General features: G+C 57.9%; 2 protein-coding genes across 2 annotated transcripts; one reads left to right on the forward strand and one right to left on the reverse strand.

Annotated features, from left to right (window-relative positions):
• Positions 1–930: 930 nt before the first annotated feature.
• Positions 931–7949, forward strand: FXYD3 (FXYD domain containing ion transport regulator 3). The gene is made up of 8 exons (XM_004715781.2): positions 931–1011; positions 3868–3929; positions 5987–6019; positions 6114–6137; positions 6887–6961; positions 7046–7082; positions 7393–7430; positions 7553–7949. Exons 2-8 carry the CDS (start codon positions 3890–3892, stop codon positions 7570–7572), a joined length of 267 nt encoding a protein of 88 aa, XP_004715838.1. The 5' UTR covers positions 931–1011; positions 3868–3889; the 3' UTR covers positions 7573–7949.
• A 1518-nt stretch (positions 7950–9467) lies between these two features.
• On the reverse strand, positions 9468–17981 carry LGI4 (leucine rich repeat LGI family member 4). Its single transcript, XM_004715782.2, has 9 exons — positions 17806–17981; positions 17412–17483; positions 17085–17156; positions 14595–14666; positions 14407–14478; positions 13981–14150; positions 12117–12281; positions 11484–11989; positions 9468–10061 (listed from the first exon to the last, which is right to left on the reverse strand). The coding sequence occupies exons 1-9, from the start codon at positions 17979–17981 to the stop codon at positions 9747–9749; spliced, it is 1620 nt and encodes a 539-aa protein (XP_004715839.1). The 3' UTR covers positions 9468–9746.
• Between the last annotated feature and the right edge of the window lie 1697 nt (positions 17982–19678).

Below are 19678 nucleotides of genomic sequence, written 5' to 3' on the forward strand. Positions count from 1 at the left end.
CTCTGTCTACAAAGGCGGAATTGGGGGGGGAGGTGGTACCCCAAGGGGGGCCCACGTGGGGGCCGGCAAAGACCCCAAACGGAAGGAATGCCATGGGAAGTGGGGGCGGGAGGAGAGGAGGAGGAAGTCTTAAGAAGGGTAGAAGACCTTATCTGAAGTGGGAGGCAGCCCACTGTCTACTCCAGGGACCCAGACATCCTGGTGTGTGTTCTCCGAGTCCCTGGGAAATTCTGGGCTGGGTCCAGGCTCCCCCAGGCTGGTGGTGGTTATGGCTCAGCCAGAGGTCCCACAAGCTCGCCTCGTTGGTGGAGTTGGGTTGCTAAAGGCAAGGTCAGCAGTTGGAGCCCAGCAGCCGCTCTGCTGGAGGAACTAGAACCTCGGAGACCCACAGGGCAGCTGCTCTCTGTCCCGAGTCGGCATTGAGGCTGTGAGTTTAAATGAGTTAGCACTGGCAAGCCCCCTCAGCCTGCTCACATCCTGGGTCATATCGCCGTGTTCTGCAGATCCTCAAAATGGATCCATGCTAAATGTGGCCTGGAGGGGATTTTAGACCCCTGTCATTCACACACACACACACACACACACACACACACACACACACACACTCACCTCCCCCACTGCTCCTGTCCTGTAGAAACTCTCCTGTTAGAGGCTCCAGAACCGTCCCACTGCAAGCCCCCTTTCTGGACCTAGAACACTAGGGAAAACCCCCTTCTCCTAACGAGAGGGGCCAAATCAAATCCATCCTCTTCGCTGCCCACCTCATCTGCCCACACTGCGGTGGTCTTACAGGGAAACAGCTTGAAGCTGCTCCCAGCCTGGGAGGAAGTGGAGCTGTGTCTTTAAGAGCAGGAATGGGGTGGGGGTGCCCTGAGCCTTAGGGAGTCTGACTTGTTCTCTACCTGCCCAGGTTTGCTCAGGGCGTGGCCCTGCGGATAAAGGCAGAGGCAGGGGTTAGCAGCCCCAGCTTTCTCCAGAGCCTCAAGCCAGCCTGCGGAGCCCACTGCACAGGTGAGAGGCTGGAGCGCCCCCCCCCGCCCCCACCCACCAGCCACACATCAACCCGTCCCTCCGCCACCCGCCAGCCTGGGTGCTGGGGTGAGGGTGAGACCCACAGTGGGACTGGGGAGACTCTGAAGAGCTGCTGTTTGCGTGGACCAAGGGTGGTTAGTTGGGTGGGCACGACTGGGTGGGCCTGGGAGGTCTAGGTGCTTTGCAAATGCATGGGTCCTGGGGGGATCTCCAGAAGAAGGGGACGAGGGTGGGGGGCTGCCTGGAGAGAGGAGAAGGAGAACACAGAGCTTGTTGGGAGATTTCTGGGGTGGGGTGGCCTTTCTGTGTTCCCTGAAGGCCTGGCCAGGGTTGTGAGGGAGTAGAGGGGGTGGTAGCTGCCAGATGGAGGACAGAGCGGCAGTGTTGGCAGGCACGGTCCCCAGCCCGTGTTGGAACCCAGGAAGGAACAAAGTTGTGTGGACAGGGAACGGGCATTCAGCCCCAGGCTGTCCTACTCTCGATGCGGCCCACCAACGGCTGCCAGTCCCGGAGTGGCCCAGGGGCCTCTGAGTGGGAAGGCGTGGGCAGGTGCCCGACCCTCAGCTCCCAGGGTCTACCAAGCCCTGTCGGAGCTGGACTGGGAATGGTTGTACAGAGACTTGGGTGCAGCTGACCCCTTCCATCAGTCTCCCGACAGGTGGTGTCCTGGGAACAGTGGGTGGCGGAGGGCTCACGGGTTGAGGGTGACTTGAAACATTCATGGGAAGAGGCTGAAGAACGGAGTCTCAGTAGTCACCGGGGGTCAGAGGTCACAGCGTCACCCTAAAGTCCCGGGCTCCAGGAAGACAGGCGGGACAGCGACATGGGACCATGACAGGGTCAGCATCATTGTTCTCTGATAAGTGTCCAGGGCCGAGAAGGGCAGCCCTCAGAAACCACTGGCTGTTGTTGTTGTTGCAAGTGCTGCGATTGTGTTGGAGGTACGGTGGCCTCGTGGGGACAACGTTATAACAGGCGATGCTGCTGCAGCCCTGTGCCGCAACCTTCTCCCACCTCTGACTCATGGTCCCCAACACCTTGAGAACATTCCACAAAGCCGCAGCCCCTCGTCCTGCGTGACATGGGGCTCAAACCAAAGTGGTTTGTGCCGCCTGCATGAGGAACAGGGCACGGCACTGATTCCGGGATTCCAGGACCTGGGGTGGCTACTGCAGATGGAGGAGACTGGGCCCATGCAGGACACAGAGACTCCAGGTGGGAGTGATATAGGGGGTGCAGAGGAAAAGAGATGGGGGTGCACCCTCCAGCCATGGGCAGGAGCCTCTGCAGGGACCCGGGGCTTTCAGCTGGGTTTTATGGTCCCCAAGGACCATAATGATCATGGGGGTTCCTTCCTAGAAGGACGGGGTTAGGAGCGTTGGTTAGAGAGCAGAGGGTTCTGAGCAGGCATCCTCAAACTATGGCCCGCGGGCCACATGCAGCCCACTGAGGACAGTTATCCGGCCCGCCGGGTGTTTTTGCCCCGTTGTTTTTTACTGCAAAATAAGATATGTGCAGTGTGCATAGGAATTTGTTCATGGTTTTTTTTTTAAACTATAGTCCAGCCCTCCAGCGGGTCTGAGGGACAGTGAACTGGCCCCCTGTTTAAAAAGTTTGAGGACCCCTGGTTCTGAGACTCAAGGAAGTTCTGGAAGAGCCAGGGAGGGAGGCTGCCAGGATGGCCCACCGGTTGGACCCCCAAACCTAGCTGGGCTTCCATCCCAGCCCCAGACTTGCTCTGTGCTTGAGTTTTGCCTTTGGGGGCTGGGGGTGGGCAGAATAAGTGGAGACCCAGCACTGGGTGCCCAGCACACGCGAGCTGGAGGGTTAGCTGCCAGGACTCATACCTTCATAGCAACTGGGCAGGGGGCCAGAGCCACACAGCAGCCTGCGGGCTCCTGACTGGGGCTCTGGGGTAGAACAGGGCTGAGGGCGTGTGACCTGCGGAGAGCAGGAAGGCCCACCTGGGGACAGAGGGGGTGCTTGCTGCCTGGAAGAGCTGGGTGAGGGCAGAGTGGGCTGCAGGAGAGGTGGGGGTGGGTGTGGGGGGCTAGGACAAAAGAGGAGCCTGAGCAGAGCCTGGGGTGGGTGGAGGGAAACAGGGGCAGTGTTGTGGCTGGGATGATGAAGCAGGGGTGAAGGGTTCAGGCTGGAGTGAGGCTAGCATTTGGGCCTTACTGGGACCTGGGCAAGATCTGAGGGTGGCCAGTGGTAGGAGCAGGAGCAGGGGCAGAAGATGGGGCTAGAGTGGGTCTATGGGTCTCCCCTCTCTCTCCCTCCCCTGTCCTCCACTTCCTGGAGGTGCCCAGGCCGGGCCTAGCCAGCAGGCTGCCGAGGCTGGGCAGGGCCAGGCAGGCTCCGAGCTGTCTGTGGGAGACACTCCCAGGAACCTGGGCTTCCCGCCACCTGGCTCCTGACACCTCCTTCCCCCACCCGCCCCAGGCCCTGGCAGCCCAGGCTTAGAAACAGCAATGGTGAATCCTGAAAGGTTTCCATCTGGCTTCCTAGCCGGGTGAACCTGGGCACTGGCTTTGACCTCTTAGGGCCTAGTGTTCCATCTGATTACTGGGGTGACGGTCGGCAGTCCTCGTTTCCTTTGCTGACCTGGTAGATTCACGGAGAGCCCCAAGCCTGTGTCCTGTGAGGTCTTATTGCAGGTGCGCCAGCTGGTCTAAGTCTCACCCAGCCCCCACATTTCAGCTCCTTATCACTGGGCCCAGCGGGGTTCACTGGCAGCTGTGAATGCCCCAGGGAGGAAGTAGGAGTTGGTGGGGGCATGGAAGAGAGGCCCAGGGTGCCCTGGCAGCCTTGCTGAAGCTGGACCCTCTTCCTCAGACCCCTATCCCAGCGTGCCGACATGCAGGAGATGGTCGTGAGCTTCCTCGTCCTTCTGGCAGGTAAGTAAGTGCCCACCCCTGGAATGGCCCATTCCCCTCAGACCCTCTAATGCATCTCTGGCTGGTACTTCCCCTCCCCACCCCCAACCCCGGCCCTCTACCTCGCACCTGCCATCAACGCAATGAACATCAGGACAGTGTTGTACTGTTAGGAGTCCTGGTGGTATAGTGCTTACGAGTTGGGCTGTGAGCCTTAAGGTTGGCAGTTCAAAACTATCAGCAGCTCCGGAGGAGGAAATGGAACTTTCTACTCCCATCAACAATTAAAGTTCTGGAAACTGACAGGGGCAGACCCTGCCCTGGAAGGTCACTCTGACTCAGAACTGACTCGATGGCAGTGAGTTTGGATTTTTTTTTTTGCTTGGTCCCACTGCAGGGGACACAGGGAACAAGCCCGCGCACAGCAGTGGCTCTCACATCTACCTGTGGTGTAAACCTTCTGAGGGCATCCAGAAGAAGCTCTGCCTCGTGGCACAGTGGGTTAAGTGTTGGGCTGCTAACCTCAAGGTCGGCAGTTCAAACCCACCAGCCACTCCAAGGGAGAGAGCCGAGGCTGTCTGCTTGCATGAAGATGGACGATCTCAGACACCTCGCCGTTCCATGCCGCCTTACCTTATAGGGCATCAACTCAAGGGCAGTGGAAGCTTCATTTTGAGAGGGAGCCTAGAGGTTGGGCAGCCCCTTGGACAAGCTGCTCTCTGCCTAAATGTCTCATCTGTACACAGGAGGATGTTAATAATAAAAGTACCAAAAATGCGGAAAAGTCAAACTGAAATGGGCTTGGAGTCTTTAGTGACAAGACTGACACCCACAGCTCCAAGGGAGAGCTGAGGCTGCCTGCTCTCGGCGTACAGACTTAGGGCCCCCGAGACCCACAGGGAAAGTCCTCTCCCCTGTTTTTACAGGGTCGCTGTGAGTCAGCGATGAGTTATGTGCCGGAGGGTCCCGCCAATTCCCTGAGTCATTGTGCAGATGAAGCAAGTTCATGTTTGAGGATCCCTGAGCAGCACCTGGCTCAGAGCAAGCGCTGTGTGTTTGTTTAAACACAGTGAGCATTTATTCATCTTCCCTTAGCAAAGAAAGAACAGAACTGGGGCTCGGATTTAATGTGGGCCTTGAATTTAATTCTAGTGCTTTGCTTCAGTCAGAAGCCTGGTGGCGTAGCGGTTGTGCATTGGGCTGCTAAGTACAAGGCCGGCAGTTTGAAGCCACCAGTTGCTCCTCAGAGAAAAAGATGAGGCTTTCTTCTCCTGTAGGGTCACAGTCTCAGGAACCCACAGGGGCAGTTCTACCCCCTTCTATAAGGACACTGAGCCAGAATTGACTCGTTGGCAGTGAATTTGGTTTCAGAGTTTTGCTTTCAGTAACTGTAACACCAGCCAGGCTAAGGGAAGTGATTTAAAGCTGCATCTCGAATAACTGCATAGGAAGATTTATTTTATTAAGGGCATTTACATTTATGAAGCGGTCCCGGTGTTGCAATGGGTTAAGCATTGGGCTGCTCACTGCAAGGTCGGCCATTCAAATCTACCAACCACTCCCCAGTCGAAAGACAAGGCTGTGTCTATACAGATGTACAGCCCCTGGAGACTCTATGGGACAGATTTACTCTGCTCCACAGGGTTGCTAGGAGCCAGGGCTGACCCAGCAGCAGTGGGTTTAGAAGCTGATTGGGATGGGAGAATGACTGGCTTTGGGGAAACAGCATCCCAAGATGGAGACCAGTTGTCAATTTTGCAAGAAGGTCCCTCTGTTTCTGTGGGAGGTCTTGATTAGGTCCAGGTGTCTGCACAGATGGGGCCCGACAGTGACCACGAGTCACCCAGATGAGAACATGCTGTAGGTGGGAAAATGCCGCCCTGACTGGCAGCCAAGAGCTGCCCAGATGTGTGCCCACCTCTTCAAGGTGCGACGTGCAGTGTCCGTGGCTGGGCCCCTGCACCTTTGGGAGGTGGGGACCTGTCCCTCAAAGGACTGTGGGATGAGACCCCTAAGGCCTATGGGATGGCTGAAGCCAGCACCCCCATCTCCCCCACTTGTCTGCGTTTCCTCCCCAGGCCTGCCAGCCCTGGATGCCATCAACCCAGAAGGTGAGTCAGGCTATACCCCAACCCCCAGCTCTTCCCCAGGCCCCCCCACCTTCAGCTATAGTCTGGATCTCATTGCTCTTGTGTTTCTTTTCAGATAAAGACAGCCCTTTCTACTATGGTGAGTACTTGTGCCTCCCCTGCCCACCTTACCCCCATACTATCCCCTGCCAAGGGAGGGTCCCCACCCCAGGGTGAGTGACGGGCTGGCGAGAGTGGAACAGAGTGAAGACAAGAAGGGCCTTGGATTGGGACATTGGACACCGGATTGAAGGCCCAAGAGATGCTAACGGAGGCTTCCGTTCCAGCACACAAGTGAGGCCAGTTTAGCAGAAGTAGCTGACATAGGTTTGCAGCTAAGTCCACTGCCTGGAGAAGGCCTGACTTGAGCAGATGCCCTGGGGCTGTGGGCCTCTCTGATCCAAATCTTCCCACAGCCTCCATGGTCTCTCCTCCCCACCTCCCCACCCCACCCCTGCCCTTACCTCTGCAGAATCCACCTCACAGCGGCAGGCCTCCCCGCAGTCCTCAGACATACTCCCAGCCTCCAGACCTTGACCTCGCTGTGCCTTCTGACAGCCGTCCTCCCTCATCTCTTGCTGGTCTCTTCTCCGATGCGGTCTCCTCTTCCGAGAGGCCTTCTCCCTCTTCTTTCTAAAAGCCCTTCTAACCTCTCACCCCAACTTTGTTTTCTTCTAGCCCTGCTTCTGGGTTAGCCAGGGAGTGAGTGGCAGATTCTGGCTGGGAACTTTGCCTACTTGGGGTCCCCCAGCACCCTCCCCTATACCTCATTATTTGTCAAGTGGACAGGGCACACGTGGGGGAGGGCACATGCTGGTATTACAGTTTTTCTTTCTGATTCTCTCCCAGACTGGCACAGCCTCCGGGTCGGCGGGCTGATCTGCGCCGCAGTTCTGTGTGCCATGGGCATCATCATTCTCCTGAGTGAGTGCGGGCCCCAGAGGGCAAAAGAGGGGCCCCACGGAACTTCCCCTTCCTCTGATCCTTCTCCTCCCCTCTCCCCTCCAGGTGGTAAATGCAAATGCAAGTTTGGCAAGAAGCACAGGTAAAATGGCTTCCCAGAGTGCCCACCTCTTGCTGGACAGGTCCCCGCCGTCCGGGCTGAAAGAGGGGTCTCTAGCCCTGCCTTGGGGGCGTCTTGCCAAGAAGCCTTGCCACCTTTCTGATTCATGGTTAATCATAATCGTCTCAGATGGGTTTAAATCCTGAACCTTATCCCCTGGGATTAAACTCACCTGGGAAAAATAACCAGGGGCTAGGGTGGGTGGGCTTGTCTGGGCAAGCTGGGGCTCCTCCAGTCCAGAGGGCACCGGCACAATGGGGTGGGTAGAGACTTCTCTCTTTCATTTCCCCAGCCACCGTTCTGGGGAAGTCCCACCTCTCATCGCCCCAGGTAAGAAGAGGCCAGAGGAGGGCGGAGCAGCAGGGACTGTTGGGGAGCACGCAGGTGCATGCCCCAGAGGGAAAGAAAAATGCCTGCGCCCCACAACAGACTGATGCTCGTATCTTTCCCAGGATCTGCCCACCACTGCTGAGGACTCAGCACCCAGAGCAGGGGGGAGAGCGAGTGTGCCTCCTCTTCAGGTCCTGGCTCCACACTCCCCTGGCTGACAGGAGATGGGGCTGTCCGAGCCTCATCCCCCTTCCCTGCAGGGGAATTTCATTATTCATTTTAATCTGAGCTGATCTTGCCTCCTCTTCAAACCGCTTTGAGAGCCCTCGGTGTGCACTGGGTAGGGAGTTGGGCGCCGGGGGGAAGTGGGGCAGACACTGAGGGTTGAAGCCACCCCCTGAATCTCTTTATTGGGATCAACCCAAAGCCTGTTCCTTTGTGGCCTGATGGGGGGCACAGGGTCTGCCAGGTGGCCGTGGGAGTCCTCTCTGCAATTAAAGTGTTTCAAGTCGCCTGTGAGAGTTAGCACGGAATCGGTTCTTGTGGATGAGTGCCCAGGAGACGGCCCTGACTGGTGGCCGCCCTGCACAACAGAACAAGCAGTGACTGGTCCAGCACCACGCTCATAAGGACGGTTTTGTGGATTTGAGAAGGATGTCACCAGATGGAATTCTGGGTCGCTGCCCTGGGCGCTGACCACCCCTGGAAAGCTAGACTGTAGGATCACCCTGCCAGGATGCAAACACCCAGAAAGCCTTGATGGTAATCGGAAGAAAGCTACATTCTCCTGCCCACTCACCCCGCAAGGCCCTACTTCTTATAGGAGACCTCTCCAAATATCCCAATGTCCCTGTGAGACCACCTAATCACTCCCACCTGACCAAACAACATGGAATATGGTCTCACAGTGTAAGAGCCTCAAAGGAGCCTCTGACTCCCTTGAGACCCCTACCACCCCCTGCTCACTCACTGCCGTCCATGCTGACTCATCAGGACCCTATAGGACAGGGTAGGACTGCCCCTGGGGGCTTCCCAGACCGTAACTCTTTACAGGAGGAGAAAAGCTGGTCTTTCTCCCACAGAGTGATTATCACCCCAACATTTAACCTACTACGCCCCCCCCCCCAGGGCTCCTCTAACACCCAGGAAGACATCTAAAATGCCCCCAAGGGGCACCCATAACATTCCGAAAGCCCTCTAAGATACCCCAAATTCTCTCCTACCCCCCAAAGGAACCTACCTACCACCTGTGACCTGTTTCCAAATAATGAAGGCCCTGTCATCTCTTGTACAAGGAGCACTAGCAGTGGTTCAAACCCACCAGCTACTCCACAGAAGAGGAGGCTGCCTGCTCATGTAAAGACTTACAGGCTGGGAGACCTCAGGGGGCAGTCCTACCCTGTCCTACAGAGTTGCTCTGATCAGAACCGACTCACTGGCAGGGAGTTTGGTTTGGGCTTATCCCTCATACCACGAGCCTTGGTGGCTCTAAGAGATAGGCAATTCCAGTTATCGGCCTCTCCGCGGAGGAAAGGTGTGGCGGTCAGCTTCCGTATAGATGTACAGGCTTGCAAACGCGGTGGGCAGATCACTCAACCCTTCAACCTTCTATGGTGTCCCATTATCAAAACCCAATACCCCTTTAGACCCCGTGACAGCTCACCTGCCACTGCGGGCTCGTCTCCACCTTCCAGGAACCCCACCCCCCAGTATAAGACACCCTCTCCGAGTGATTCCACCGTCACAGGTGAGGCGGTTGCATGCTGTGTTTATTGAACTCATACACTGTTCTTGTCCCTGTCTCCCCATTGGGAACGTAACCCTGACTCCGCTACACTTCGCGCTTCCCCACTATTCCGCCTGCGCACAAGCAGCAGAGGGAGTTAACAAGCCGGGCCGGGAAAACTACCGAGCAACTGCTGACGTCATGGGCAAGGGCGCTAACAGCGATTGGCCAGATTGAGGGAAAGGGGCGGTTCTTTTTAGGAACTGATGGAGGCTTGACCACCGGCCCCCCCACCCCCGCCCCGACTGACTTTGGCCTCCCACTTCCTCCAGCGTCCCAGCACGAGCCCCTGAATCGTCTTTGGTGGGGGCAGCTGACCCCAGCACAGGTGGAAAGGGGAGGTTTGGCAGTAGCTGACCTGCCTGCCCCTTCCTGGAGTGCGCCCAGCTCCTTCAAGGCGTGGACCACAGCTTGACCTTGACGCGGGGGATGTTGGCTTGTGGTCGGCATCTCATAGGACCAGTCGCCACCCCAAGTTGGGCGGCGAAGCCAGTAGAGGGATGTCCGGAGCGCCAGGGTCCCGTTTGGTATTAAGCGCTGAGGTCTAACTCCTGAACCTGGTAGATCTGCGTTGGGCCCTTGAAGCAGGCGGCAAAGAGGAAGTGTTTGCCAGCCACTTTGACGGGGGCAAAGGCTCGAGGGGCCACCAAGGCTGGGGGGCCCAGCTCCTGCAGTGGCTCCAGAAGCTTCTTGTTCGGCTCCAGGAGGAAGACGTGGCTGAAGGCGAAGTCGCTGCCCAGGATGGCCAGCTGGTCCCTGGCTATGGACAGCGGCTGGAAGACGTGGGCCCCGCGGGAGGGCAGCTGCTGCAGCAGGCGGAACATGGACCCGTCCCAGCGCATGACCTGCGGGGCAGTCACTCATCAGGGCGTTGTTATCCGGAGTCAGGCTGGTCGGCGCCCGCCAAGCACCCGGAGATTTAAAACAACCCGGAGGGCTTGTGTGGCCCCCAAACCTAGCAGCTTTCTTCAGAAATAAGCTACTTAGAGGAGGAAACTTGGCGTTCTCTCCGACCCAGTGCCCCCTCAGCCCTCTCAGCCAGCAAAGCCTGTCAGTTTTACCCACAAAAGTTATACGAGGAGGGGCTTCAAAAATCTGGGGAAAATGGGATGGAAAGTGAATGGAATTTCCCACACACTCTGGAAAGCCCTCCTCATAGACTGTAGGTACCTTCCGGCCCAGCCCCAATGAAGTCACACCTGGCTTCCCGGCTCCCAGCTCTGGCCCTGCACGCTGTCCCCTCCCCGACACAACCCTGGGAACACCAGGGTCAGCCCATTGTCCTCCTGGGCTCAAAGCACCCCTCACTGCCGCTGACCCCAGTGAAAGCCCAGACCCTACTGGGTCCAGGATTTGCGGGGGTGGGGGGGGGGTGAGGGAACCACACCATCAGCCAGGACAGCATTGGGGCAAGGAGGGGCTGGAGCAGCCTCAGGCCTGGGGGATTAGGGTCTCAGGGTGGGGTGGGGGCTGTAATGCAGTGTGAAGTCCTAGAGGGTGACAGTCGGCATTTGAGGGGTATATTCAGAGTCTTGACAGCAGTGCTAGTGTTGAGGGGCATGGAGAGGCTTAGGGTAAGCTGTGAAGGGGTCATCGTCTAGGAGTTAGTGTTGGTGGGATCGGAGTTCAAAGGTCAGCCTGCTAACCCCAGAGTCAAAACTAAACAAGAACTCACTGTCACGGTGTCGATTCCGACTCATGGTGGGCGGCCTGACAGGGCAGGGTAGAACTGCCCCTGTGGGTTCCTGAGCTAACTCTTTATAGGAGTAGAAAGCCTCCTGTTTCCCCCACAGAGTGGCTGGTGGTTTCTAACGGCTGACCGTACCATTAGCAGCCCACCCAGTAAGCCAGCGGTTCTCAACCTGTGGGTCGTGACCCCTTTGGGGGCCGAACGACCCTTTCACAGGGGTCACCCGATTCATAACAGTGGCAAAATGACGGTGATGAATTAGCAACAAAACTAATGTTATAGTTGGGGGTCACCACCACATGAGGAACTGTACGAAAGGGTCGTGGCACTAGGAAGGTTGAGAACCCCTGCAAGTGGAAGCATTATATGCCACCAGGGCCCAGCAGGTCAAAACTACCAGCTTCTCGGAAGGAACGCTGAGGCAGCCTGCTCCCACCACCATGAACAGCCTCAGAAGCCCCCAGGGGCAGCTCTCCTCGGTCCCAGGGGGTCGCTGTGAGTCGGAATCAACTCAATGGCATGGGGGAAAGGCCAGCGCCGCGGGGTCAGGCCCGCCTGGTGCACCCCGGGGCCTCACCATGGAGTCCCCGATGTAGCGCGTCAGGCACAAGAACACCTCCCCGCCGGCCTGGAAGTGCCGCGTGGCGTAGACGTCCTCGGCCTCCGGGATGTCCGTGCGTCTCTGGAAGCGGCCGCCCGACCAGTGGAAGAGCACGGGCCTCTGCGAGACCGAGGCCAGCAGCAGGTGGGGCCGCCCGTCCAGCTCCAAGGCCTCGGCGTCCGTGTCCCGGTGCCAGGCGTGCAGGCTCTGGCGCGGGTAGAAGCCAGGGCCCTCCCGGCACAGCAGCGTGGTGCTGCCCGCCTTGGAGGCGTCGGCCACCACGAAGCAGGCCTGCCCTTCCAGCCACAGGAGCTCGGCGTCATTGGGTCGCAGCAGCTGTCGCGGGGCTAGCGCCTGCGTCAGGGCCAGCGGCAGGCCCGGGCTGGGCTGGGCCCACAGCTGGGAGCCCCCCCACAGGCGGGCGGCCAGCACGAAGAGGCGGGAGCCCAGCACCAGCGGCTTGCAGGACACCACCGAGGACGCTGGGGGGCGCAGGGGAGGCAGGAAGGCAGGTCAGAATGGCCCAGCAGATCAGCCTTGCTGGGCAGGCCCTGGGTCTGGGAGCCAGGCACCGGGTGGGCGGGAGGGCAGAGGGCAGGGGAGGCTCACCAGACAGCTCCTCCTTGGGTTGGAAGTGCTGTAGGCTGTAGTCCCAGGCGAGCACCAGGCAGCGCCCAGCAAAGGGCTGTGCCAGGACGACATGGGGTTCCCCGTGGTAGGAGAAGGGTTCCGCAGCCAGTGCAGATTCCTTGACTGTCTGGAACCTGGACAGCTCTGGGGGTTTGGGAGAGAGTCAGGCAGGCCCGGGGGAGCCGGGCAACCCCCTAGTCACTGAGCCTCAGCTTAACGGGCCCATGACGGCGCTCACCTCCAGGGGACATTCAGCGCTAGCAGATTCATTTTTCGAAGCGACCTGGACCATCATGTAATTTTGAAGGGCACTAAGGTCCCAAGAGGTGCTCTCTGTTGGCAGGTCCTCCTCACAGATAAGGTGAAGTGACAGAGGCAGCCGGTTGCCGGGAAAATTCCCTCCTCCCCATCTTCCGAAAAACAGGGTTTGGGCGGGGGACGAGGCTGGCCCAAGAGACGACGATGTCATTCTAGCCACTGGTTGGAAGCTGGACAGGATCCTGCTGAGAACAGCCTCCCCGTGAAACAGGCTCAGGGGCTGATGGGTTCAACGCTCCCCTCACGGGCTTGGATGCAAAAGCCTTGCTCCGGCCTTGGCCTCTATGTCCGGTGAACTGGCAGGCCACCACCCAGTTTCAACCAGCAAAACCAGGCAAGGCCGAGAGGCTGCCCCGCCCACCTGAACGCTCACCTCAGACCCTCTGTCTCCTTTCATTCTTGGGTATTTGGAGCCTTTTTGTTACAACAGCTAGGAGCCCTGGCGGCATAGTGATTACGAGTTAGGTTGCTAACTGCAAGGTCAGCAGTTCGAAACCACCAGCCACTCGGAGGAAGACAGAGGGGACTTTCTACTCCTGTAAAGAGTTACAGTCTCAAAACCCACAGGGGCAGTTCTCCCCTGTGCTGTGGCATGGCTGTGAGTCGGCATTGACTCAGTGGCGGTCAGCTGGGTTTGGCTACAGCAGTTTAGCTGAGATGAGAATTGAGGCCCTGGCTTGCTTGTGGCGGGACTTGGCGTCACGGGGCTTTGCTTGGCACACCGGGCCCTGTGCTACGTGTGCAACCATGAACCAAGCCACCCCGAGGATGCCTACCCCAAAGGGAGCTCCTGTAAAGCCCATCAAGTCATGTCCAGGCCCCTCCAAGCCCTCCTTGTCTCCCACCGTCCCCTTGGCTTTCGTGGTCCTGCACGGTGAGGTCCCAGCCTGGCTCCGTCCTCCTCCTGTCCCTCCCTTCTTCAAGCACACTCACAGGTGCCTGGTCAGCACGTTTTCTGTCTCAGGGCCTTTGCATGTGCTGTTCTCTCTCTAGAGGCCCACTCGCTCTCTTCTTCACTCAGCAAACCAAGCCCGAACGTCGCTGCCTCGAGACAGCTTCTCAGACCCCCCCACAGAAGTCAGGGGTCTCCCCTCTCTTGTTCATCTCCTTTCTGTTCATCAACATTTCTCACAACTGGTGGCCTCTCCATTTATTTGTGCAATGTGCTATTGAATGGCTTATCTGCCCTCACTCTCAGGACTGCAAGGCCCCCCGAGGCTAGGACCCAGGGGGACCACAGTGTCCCCCTCTTGTTGGCGCATAGGAATTATTTTTAAGATGACACGTTTTACATTAGCCTGTCTCTCAGGGACTCACAAGCTAGACCAGGCACCATATGTTGGTGCGTCATCAGCGCCCACTGAGCACCTAGTGTCACTGGTTGTCACCCCCACTGTCCAGGAAAGCCATCTTGCTGGCTCAAGGTCCCACAGCAAGGAAGTGGCAGGGCGTGACACGGAAGCCATTCTCTCTGAACCCTCCCTCCCCATCCCTCCTGCCCCAACCCTGCTAGGCAAGCCCTCACCTATAGCTCGGCACTTGAAGGTCTTGGGGTCCAGGTGGCGGAGCTGCAGGTGGGACAGGGCGGCGGGGCCTGCGCAGGCCCCGGTGCCCACGCTGGCGTTGACGGTGGGTATCCACTGCAGCAGCCAAAGGATACGGCAGTCACACTGGAACGGGTTCCCTCGGAGGTCCCTGGGGCAAGAGGCCGGGGTGGGGCTAGGGTAGAGGGGCTGCAACCCAGGCAGCGCTGTTTCCACTTCCTGGAAGTCATGCTCCCCACCCCCTCCCCAGGTAAGGGTCCAGGGCGGGGCTCCATGGGGGGGGATGTGTAAGAACCAGGGCCAGTCTACCCACACGTGCTGACGGACCCAAAGTGACACGGGTGCCCCCTCCCGCTGCGGAGCTCCCCCCAGCCTCCCCTCACCCTCTCAGTCCCATCGATCCTCACACATGAGTCAGGGTCTCCAGACCTCGGAACAGGAATCTGGGCAGGGTCTCCAGATGGTTATTAGCCAGGCTCCTGGCGGAGGGAGAGAGGGGAGACGCTCAGCAAATACCTGGAGATCCGGTGCCACGGGGAGGACGGCCTGTCAGGGAGAGCTGGGAGGTGAAGGAGGAGGCCTTTGGGGCACGCACAGGTGTGTGAGCGAGCGAAGTCCTCTGAGCGCGTTCTTAGAGATGGCGCCAATGTCATTGTCCTCGATGAAGCTGTGGAGGGAAGGCACGGTGCCGTGGAGACCCTTGTTACCCCGCGAGGGCCTCACGTTGCTTGGCGACCTCCCTGCATAGAAGCCACAGGCCCCTGGAAGGTGCAGGATGATCTCCAAGCACAAACATGAACCTATTGTCATTGTTAGGTGCCATCAAGAGCAACGACACGGCTCTGCGCCATCCCCACAATTGTTCTTATGCCCGATGGTTACTGCCAGCCTCACCATGACCATCGCTACCACCATCACAAACACAAGCACCAACACCAGCGTTGGCACCGTGAATGAATCCCAACCACAACCATGGTTCGTCCAATACGCAAGCATCCATCGCCGTCATAGCAATCCCAGTAGCAACAACTGCATCATCACCATCACCATCCCCTACCACCATGACCTCTGTCAATGTCGTCTCCAACATCACCACCCACTACCAGCATCATCACCAAACCCCACACCAGCAACACCGATAGCCATGATCCACCTGGCAACTTTCACGATCAAGGTCAACATAACTGCCGCCATCATCACCATCCACATGGCCACTATTGTGACAATCACCACCTTCAGCACCTACGTTGCCAACAGCAACAACATCATCATTATCTCCAACGCTCAAGCCTTTATCCACCGTCACTGTGTTAGTCTGGGCTGACTAGAGAAACAAACCCAGGGACACTCACGTGTGTGAGAGAGAGCCACAGCCCAGTCCAGATCAAGTCCACAAGTTCAATATTAGAACGTAAGTCTGATAATAGCCCATGAATTCCTCTTCAGACTCATGTAGCACATGTGATGATGCCGAATGCAGGAAGATCACAGGCCGGTGGGTAGAAAGTCCTGTGGGTCCAATGGCAGTGGATGCATCCCCAGGGCTCTGGCTGCCATCAGCAGGGCTCCATGTGGCTTGGCAACAGGAAGGCGAAGCAGAGAGAGAGTGTGTCCCCCTCCAGGGAGGAAAACAGAGGTTCCTAGAATCCTCAGGAGAAGGTCATGCCCACACAGAGGCATGAATGGCTATGACCTGATTGACAGGCTAGACTCCACCCCCTGATTAACAGGCTAGACTCCATCCCTTCGGTCAAGCTGACAGGAGATTATGTAACTGCCACAATCACCAACACCTCCACCATCATCGCCAAAACCTGTACCAATAATATCAACCTTCTACCCACAACCATTACCAACATCAACACCAACCCCATAATTACCCATCTCTTCCAACACTAAGAATTATGACCAATCTCTACCCCATAGTCGTGATCATCCATATCACAGTACCAACCAGTGGTTATTTTTATCAGCACTGTGGTGGTTACATAACTTCATGTCAACTTGAAAATATCAACTTGAAGTGTCGGGGTGGAGTCTAGCCTGTCAATCAGGTCACAGGCTGATGGTGCCTCCTTGTGGGCGTGGCCTTCTCATGAGGAGGGCCCTGGGAACCTCCCCCTCACTCTCCCCTCCTTCACCTTCCTGCTGGTGAGCCACTCTGGGACCTGCCAGAGCCCTGTGATGCTTCCACCACCATTGGATCCGCAAGACTTTGCACCCACCGGCCTGTGATCTTCCTGCACTCTGCATTGCACGCAGCTGTGGAGTCTGAAGATAGACCCATGGACTAGCATCAGACTTATGGACTTGAGTTGGACTAGGTTGGGATGCTTTCTTGAAATGTAGTGAACTCTCTCTTATACATATTTTAGTGTCTCTGAATTTGTTGCTCTAGTCAACGTGGTCTAACACAAACACCATCCCCACTCCATCATCAATCACGCTGCCATTTTCCTGGCAGCAGCAACAGCATTCTGACCGCTACTACTGCCAACATCATCATCACCAACATCAAAGTCGGCATCCCCATGCCCCCTAGCTGCCCCCACCAATACCACCACTCCCCACTGCCATTATCATCAACACCGTCATACCACCACCATCCAACCATGCAGTTATTGATTGCTAAGTTCCTGTCTTTGACCTCTTTGCACCCTCCTGGGGTCCCCTCAGAGGAGCCCCAGTGGCGTAGTGGGCTGCTAACCACAAAGGTCAGCAGTTCGAAACCATCAGCCCACTCCAAGGGGAAAGATGATGTTCTCTACTCTCGTAAAGAGTTCCAGTCTTGGACACCCACAGGGGCACGTCTACCCTTTCCTATAGGGTCGCTATGAGTTGGCATTGACTCGAGGGCAGTGAGAGAGAGTTCCCTCAGACAGGGCCAGAAACGGTCTCTGGGCATCTAAACCCTTTTGGGATCTTGAAGCACAGGCAGGGGAGGGGTGCAGGATGAGCTCATATGGAGAATCAGGAGCCCTGACCCCACCTCTTCCCCCCAGGAGGGGTTCTCTCCCTACCCCAAGACTGTAGGGCCCTCCCCTCTTGCCGGGCTTGCCCCGCCCCACGCCGTGGCCCCACTCACAGGTACTGCAGGTGGGACAGGCCTGCAAACGCGTCGTCCTCAATCACGGAGAAGGTGTTGGACGTGAACAGCCTGGCAAAGGAGGCAAGAACGGGGTCCGTCTGAGCTGCCGCCCCTCCTGACCATTAGCTTGGGTTCCCACCCTGGCTTCACACTGGTAGGGCACACACGTACCCATACACGTGCCTGTGGCATTGAGTATGTGGGTGGGCACAGGTACTTTGTGTGCCCCCGCTCCCAACCCGCTCATGCCCAAGTGTGGACACAGTCACTCACCAAGGTCCCCCCCCCTCCGCCCCCTTGCCCCTGGAGCTGGGCCTCACTCACAGCAGGTGCAGGGATGGAATCCTCAGGAAGCTGCCGGCCTTCAGCTGGGTGACACCTGTCCGGACCAGAGAGCTGAGGGGCATGGGCAGAGGTGGGTGGGCCAGCAATACTTCCAGTGCACCAGCACTCTCCTCTCCCCTACACCCCAGGAATGGCAGGCCTTGGCCATCTCTGCTCCCTGAGTGCCCCCCTGCTGCCCCTGCCCCTGCCCCCGGGGGAGTTCCCAAGTTCTCTTCCTTAGCTCCCTTCATCTTGCCGGACCTCCCTTTGCCCCCCCCCTCACTCACACCCCCCATAAGGATTCTGACAGGCTCTCCTTTCTTGGAGACACCTTGCTGCCATCCCCCAGGGTCCCCGCCCCCACCCGTGGGCCCACGGAGGGCCTGGCACTCACAGTGACAGCAGGGTCCGGGAGAAGGTCTCGGGCAGGTCTGGGGAGCCCTCACACAGGGCGCTGTCTCTGGAGCAGGAGCAGCGTGGGGCGCACTTCCCCTTTGGGGGTCTCCAGGCCACCCCCAGCCCTGCCCACGCCCCTGCCAGCAGCAGCAGCAGGATGCCCAGCCCTCCCATGCTCCCCTCCCTCCTGCCCCTCCCCCTCGGAAGCTCCAGCTCCTCTCTGCCCACCCAGATGTCAGCACTACATCTCCTATGCCAGGCGTCCCTCCGCGCCCGGCTGGCTGGCCCTCCTCTCCCTCTGGTTCGTTCCGTATCTGCCCGCGGCGGCTGGAGGTTTAATTCTCTGGTTATTCCCCTGCTCGCCGTTCCCTGCTATCTGTGTCTTTCTGAGTTTGTTGGTGTCCCCCTCTCTGTCTTTCTCTAGTTCCGTCTGCGTCTCTCTGTCTTTCTGCCCCTCTAGGTCTGTCCCTTGGCCTCTGTGTGTGCGTCCTTGTGTCTGATATCTCGAATTCTCATCTCCCCCTGCGCCCCTCCCCCCTCATTCCTGGTCCTGTCTGCAGGATCCCACACCCTTTGTCCCCTCTCCCTGAAGGTTTGGGAAGGTTTGCCCGTTGAGAACTGGCAGGGGAGGGCGGGCGGGAAGGAGGAGGAGGTCAGAGGACAGAAGACGAGCCTTCCCTGGGGAAGGAACTGGATGCCCCCCACCCTTCCCGTGGGAGGGGCCACTAAGGCCAGGGGTTGCCTCCGGGCAACTCCCAGCCAGCCCCTGCCCAGATTCCCCTATTCCACTGCACTAGGGAGTGTGATGAAGACTGTTTTGTGATTAGGGTGGGGACCGGATGGCTTTGCAGGAGAGGGGGTGGGTGGGAAGAGAAGTCACTGAGGACTAGGACTGCCCCTTGGCTTTTCCCAGCCAGTCTCCTTGCAGATGGCCCTGGCTCTAGGAAGAGGTGGAGGGCCGCTCCTTCCATGGGCTAGGGAGGGGGCCGGCTCAGGTCCAGCTGCTCCCTCTGGTGGCTACACTAGCCAGGACAACTTCCCTGCCCCAAAGCCAGGGCCTCTCTCCACCAACCCAAAGTTCATTCTACCCACTGGGGGTAGAGAGCAAGTCCAAGAGAGCAATGATGATGGTACTGCTGGTGGTGGTGGTAATGATGATGGTGACGAGGATGAGGGTGATGACGATGGTGAGGATGGTGATGGTGGTGGTGCGGATGGTGATGGTGATAATGCTGGTGGTGGTAATGATGATGGTGATGGTAATGATGATGGTGATGATGGTGGTGATGGTGATGGTGGTAATGATGATGGTGAGGATGGTGATGGTAATGATGATGGTGGTGATGGTGAGGATGGTGAGGGTGGTGAGGGTGGTGATGGTGAGGATGGTGATGGTGATAATGCTGGTGGTGGTAATGATGATGGTGACAAGGATGAGGGTGATGACGATGGTGAGGATGGTGATGGTGGTGGTGGTGATGGTGAGGATGGTGATGGTGGTGGTGGTGATGGTGAGGATGGTGATGGTGGTGGTGGTGATGGTGAGGATGGTGATGGTGGTGGTGGTGAGGATGGTGAGGGTGGTGATGGTGAGGATGGTGATGGTGATAATGCTGGTGGTGGTAATGATGATAGTGGTGATGATGATGGTGGTGATGGTGATGGTGGTAATGATGATGGTGAGGATGGTGATGGTAATGATGATGGTGGTGATGGTGGTGATGGTGAGGATGGTGAGGGTGGTGATGGTGATGGTGAGGATGGTGATGGTGGTGGTGGTGATGGTGAGGATGGTGATGGTGGTGGTGGTGAAGGTGAGGATGGTGATGGTGGTGGTGGTGAAGGTGAGGATGGTGGTGGTGGTGATGGTG

Source organism: Echinops telfairi, unplaced genomic scaffold (assembly GCF_000313985.2).
Source record: "Echinops telfairi isolate 266 unplaced genomic scaffold, ASM31398v2 ScPeMD7_655;HRSCAF=1070, whole genome shotgun sequence".
NCBI lineage: Eukaryota > Metazoa > Chordata > Mammalia > Afrosoricida > Tenrecidae > Echinops > Echinops telfairi.

Excerpts from the sequence above, each read along its gene's own strand:
- FXYD3 (XM_004715781.2), top strand. The coding sequence starts at position 3,890 with ATGCAGGAGATGGTCGTGAGCTTCCTCGTCCTTCTGGCAG. Across the intron at positions 6,962-7,045 it reads GGGCATCATCATTCTCCTGA|GTGGTAAATGCAAATGCAAG; the intron begins GTGAGTGCGGGC and ends TCTCCCCTCCAG. Across the intron at positions 7,083-7,392 it reads AAGTTTGGCAAGAAGCACAG|CCACCGTTCTGGGGAAGTCC; the intron begins GTAAAATGGCTT and ends TCATTTCCCCAG.
- LGI4 (XM_004715782.2), bottom strand. The coding sequence starts at position 17,981 with ATGGGAGGGCTGGGCATCCTGCTGCTGCTGCTGGCAGGGGCGTGGGCA. Across the intron at positions 14,479-14,594 it reads CTTCGCTCGCTCACACACCT|GAGCCTGGCTAATAACCATC; the intron begins GTGCGTGCCCCA and ends TCCCTCCGCCAG. Across the intron at positions 14,151-14,406 it reads CTGGAGACCCTGACTCATGT|GGACCTCCGAGGGAACCCGT; the intron begins GTGAGGATCGAT and ends CTCTTGCCCCAG.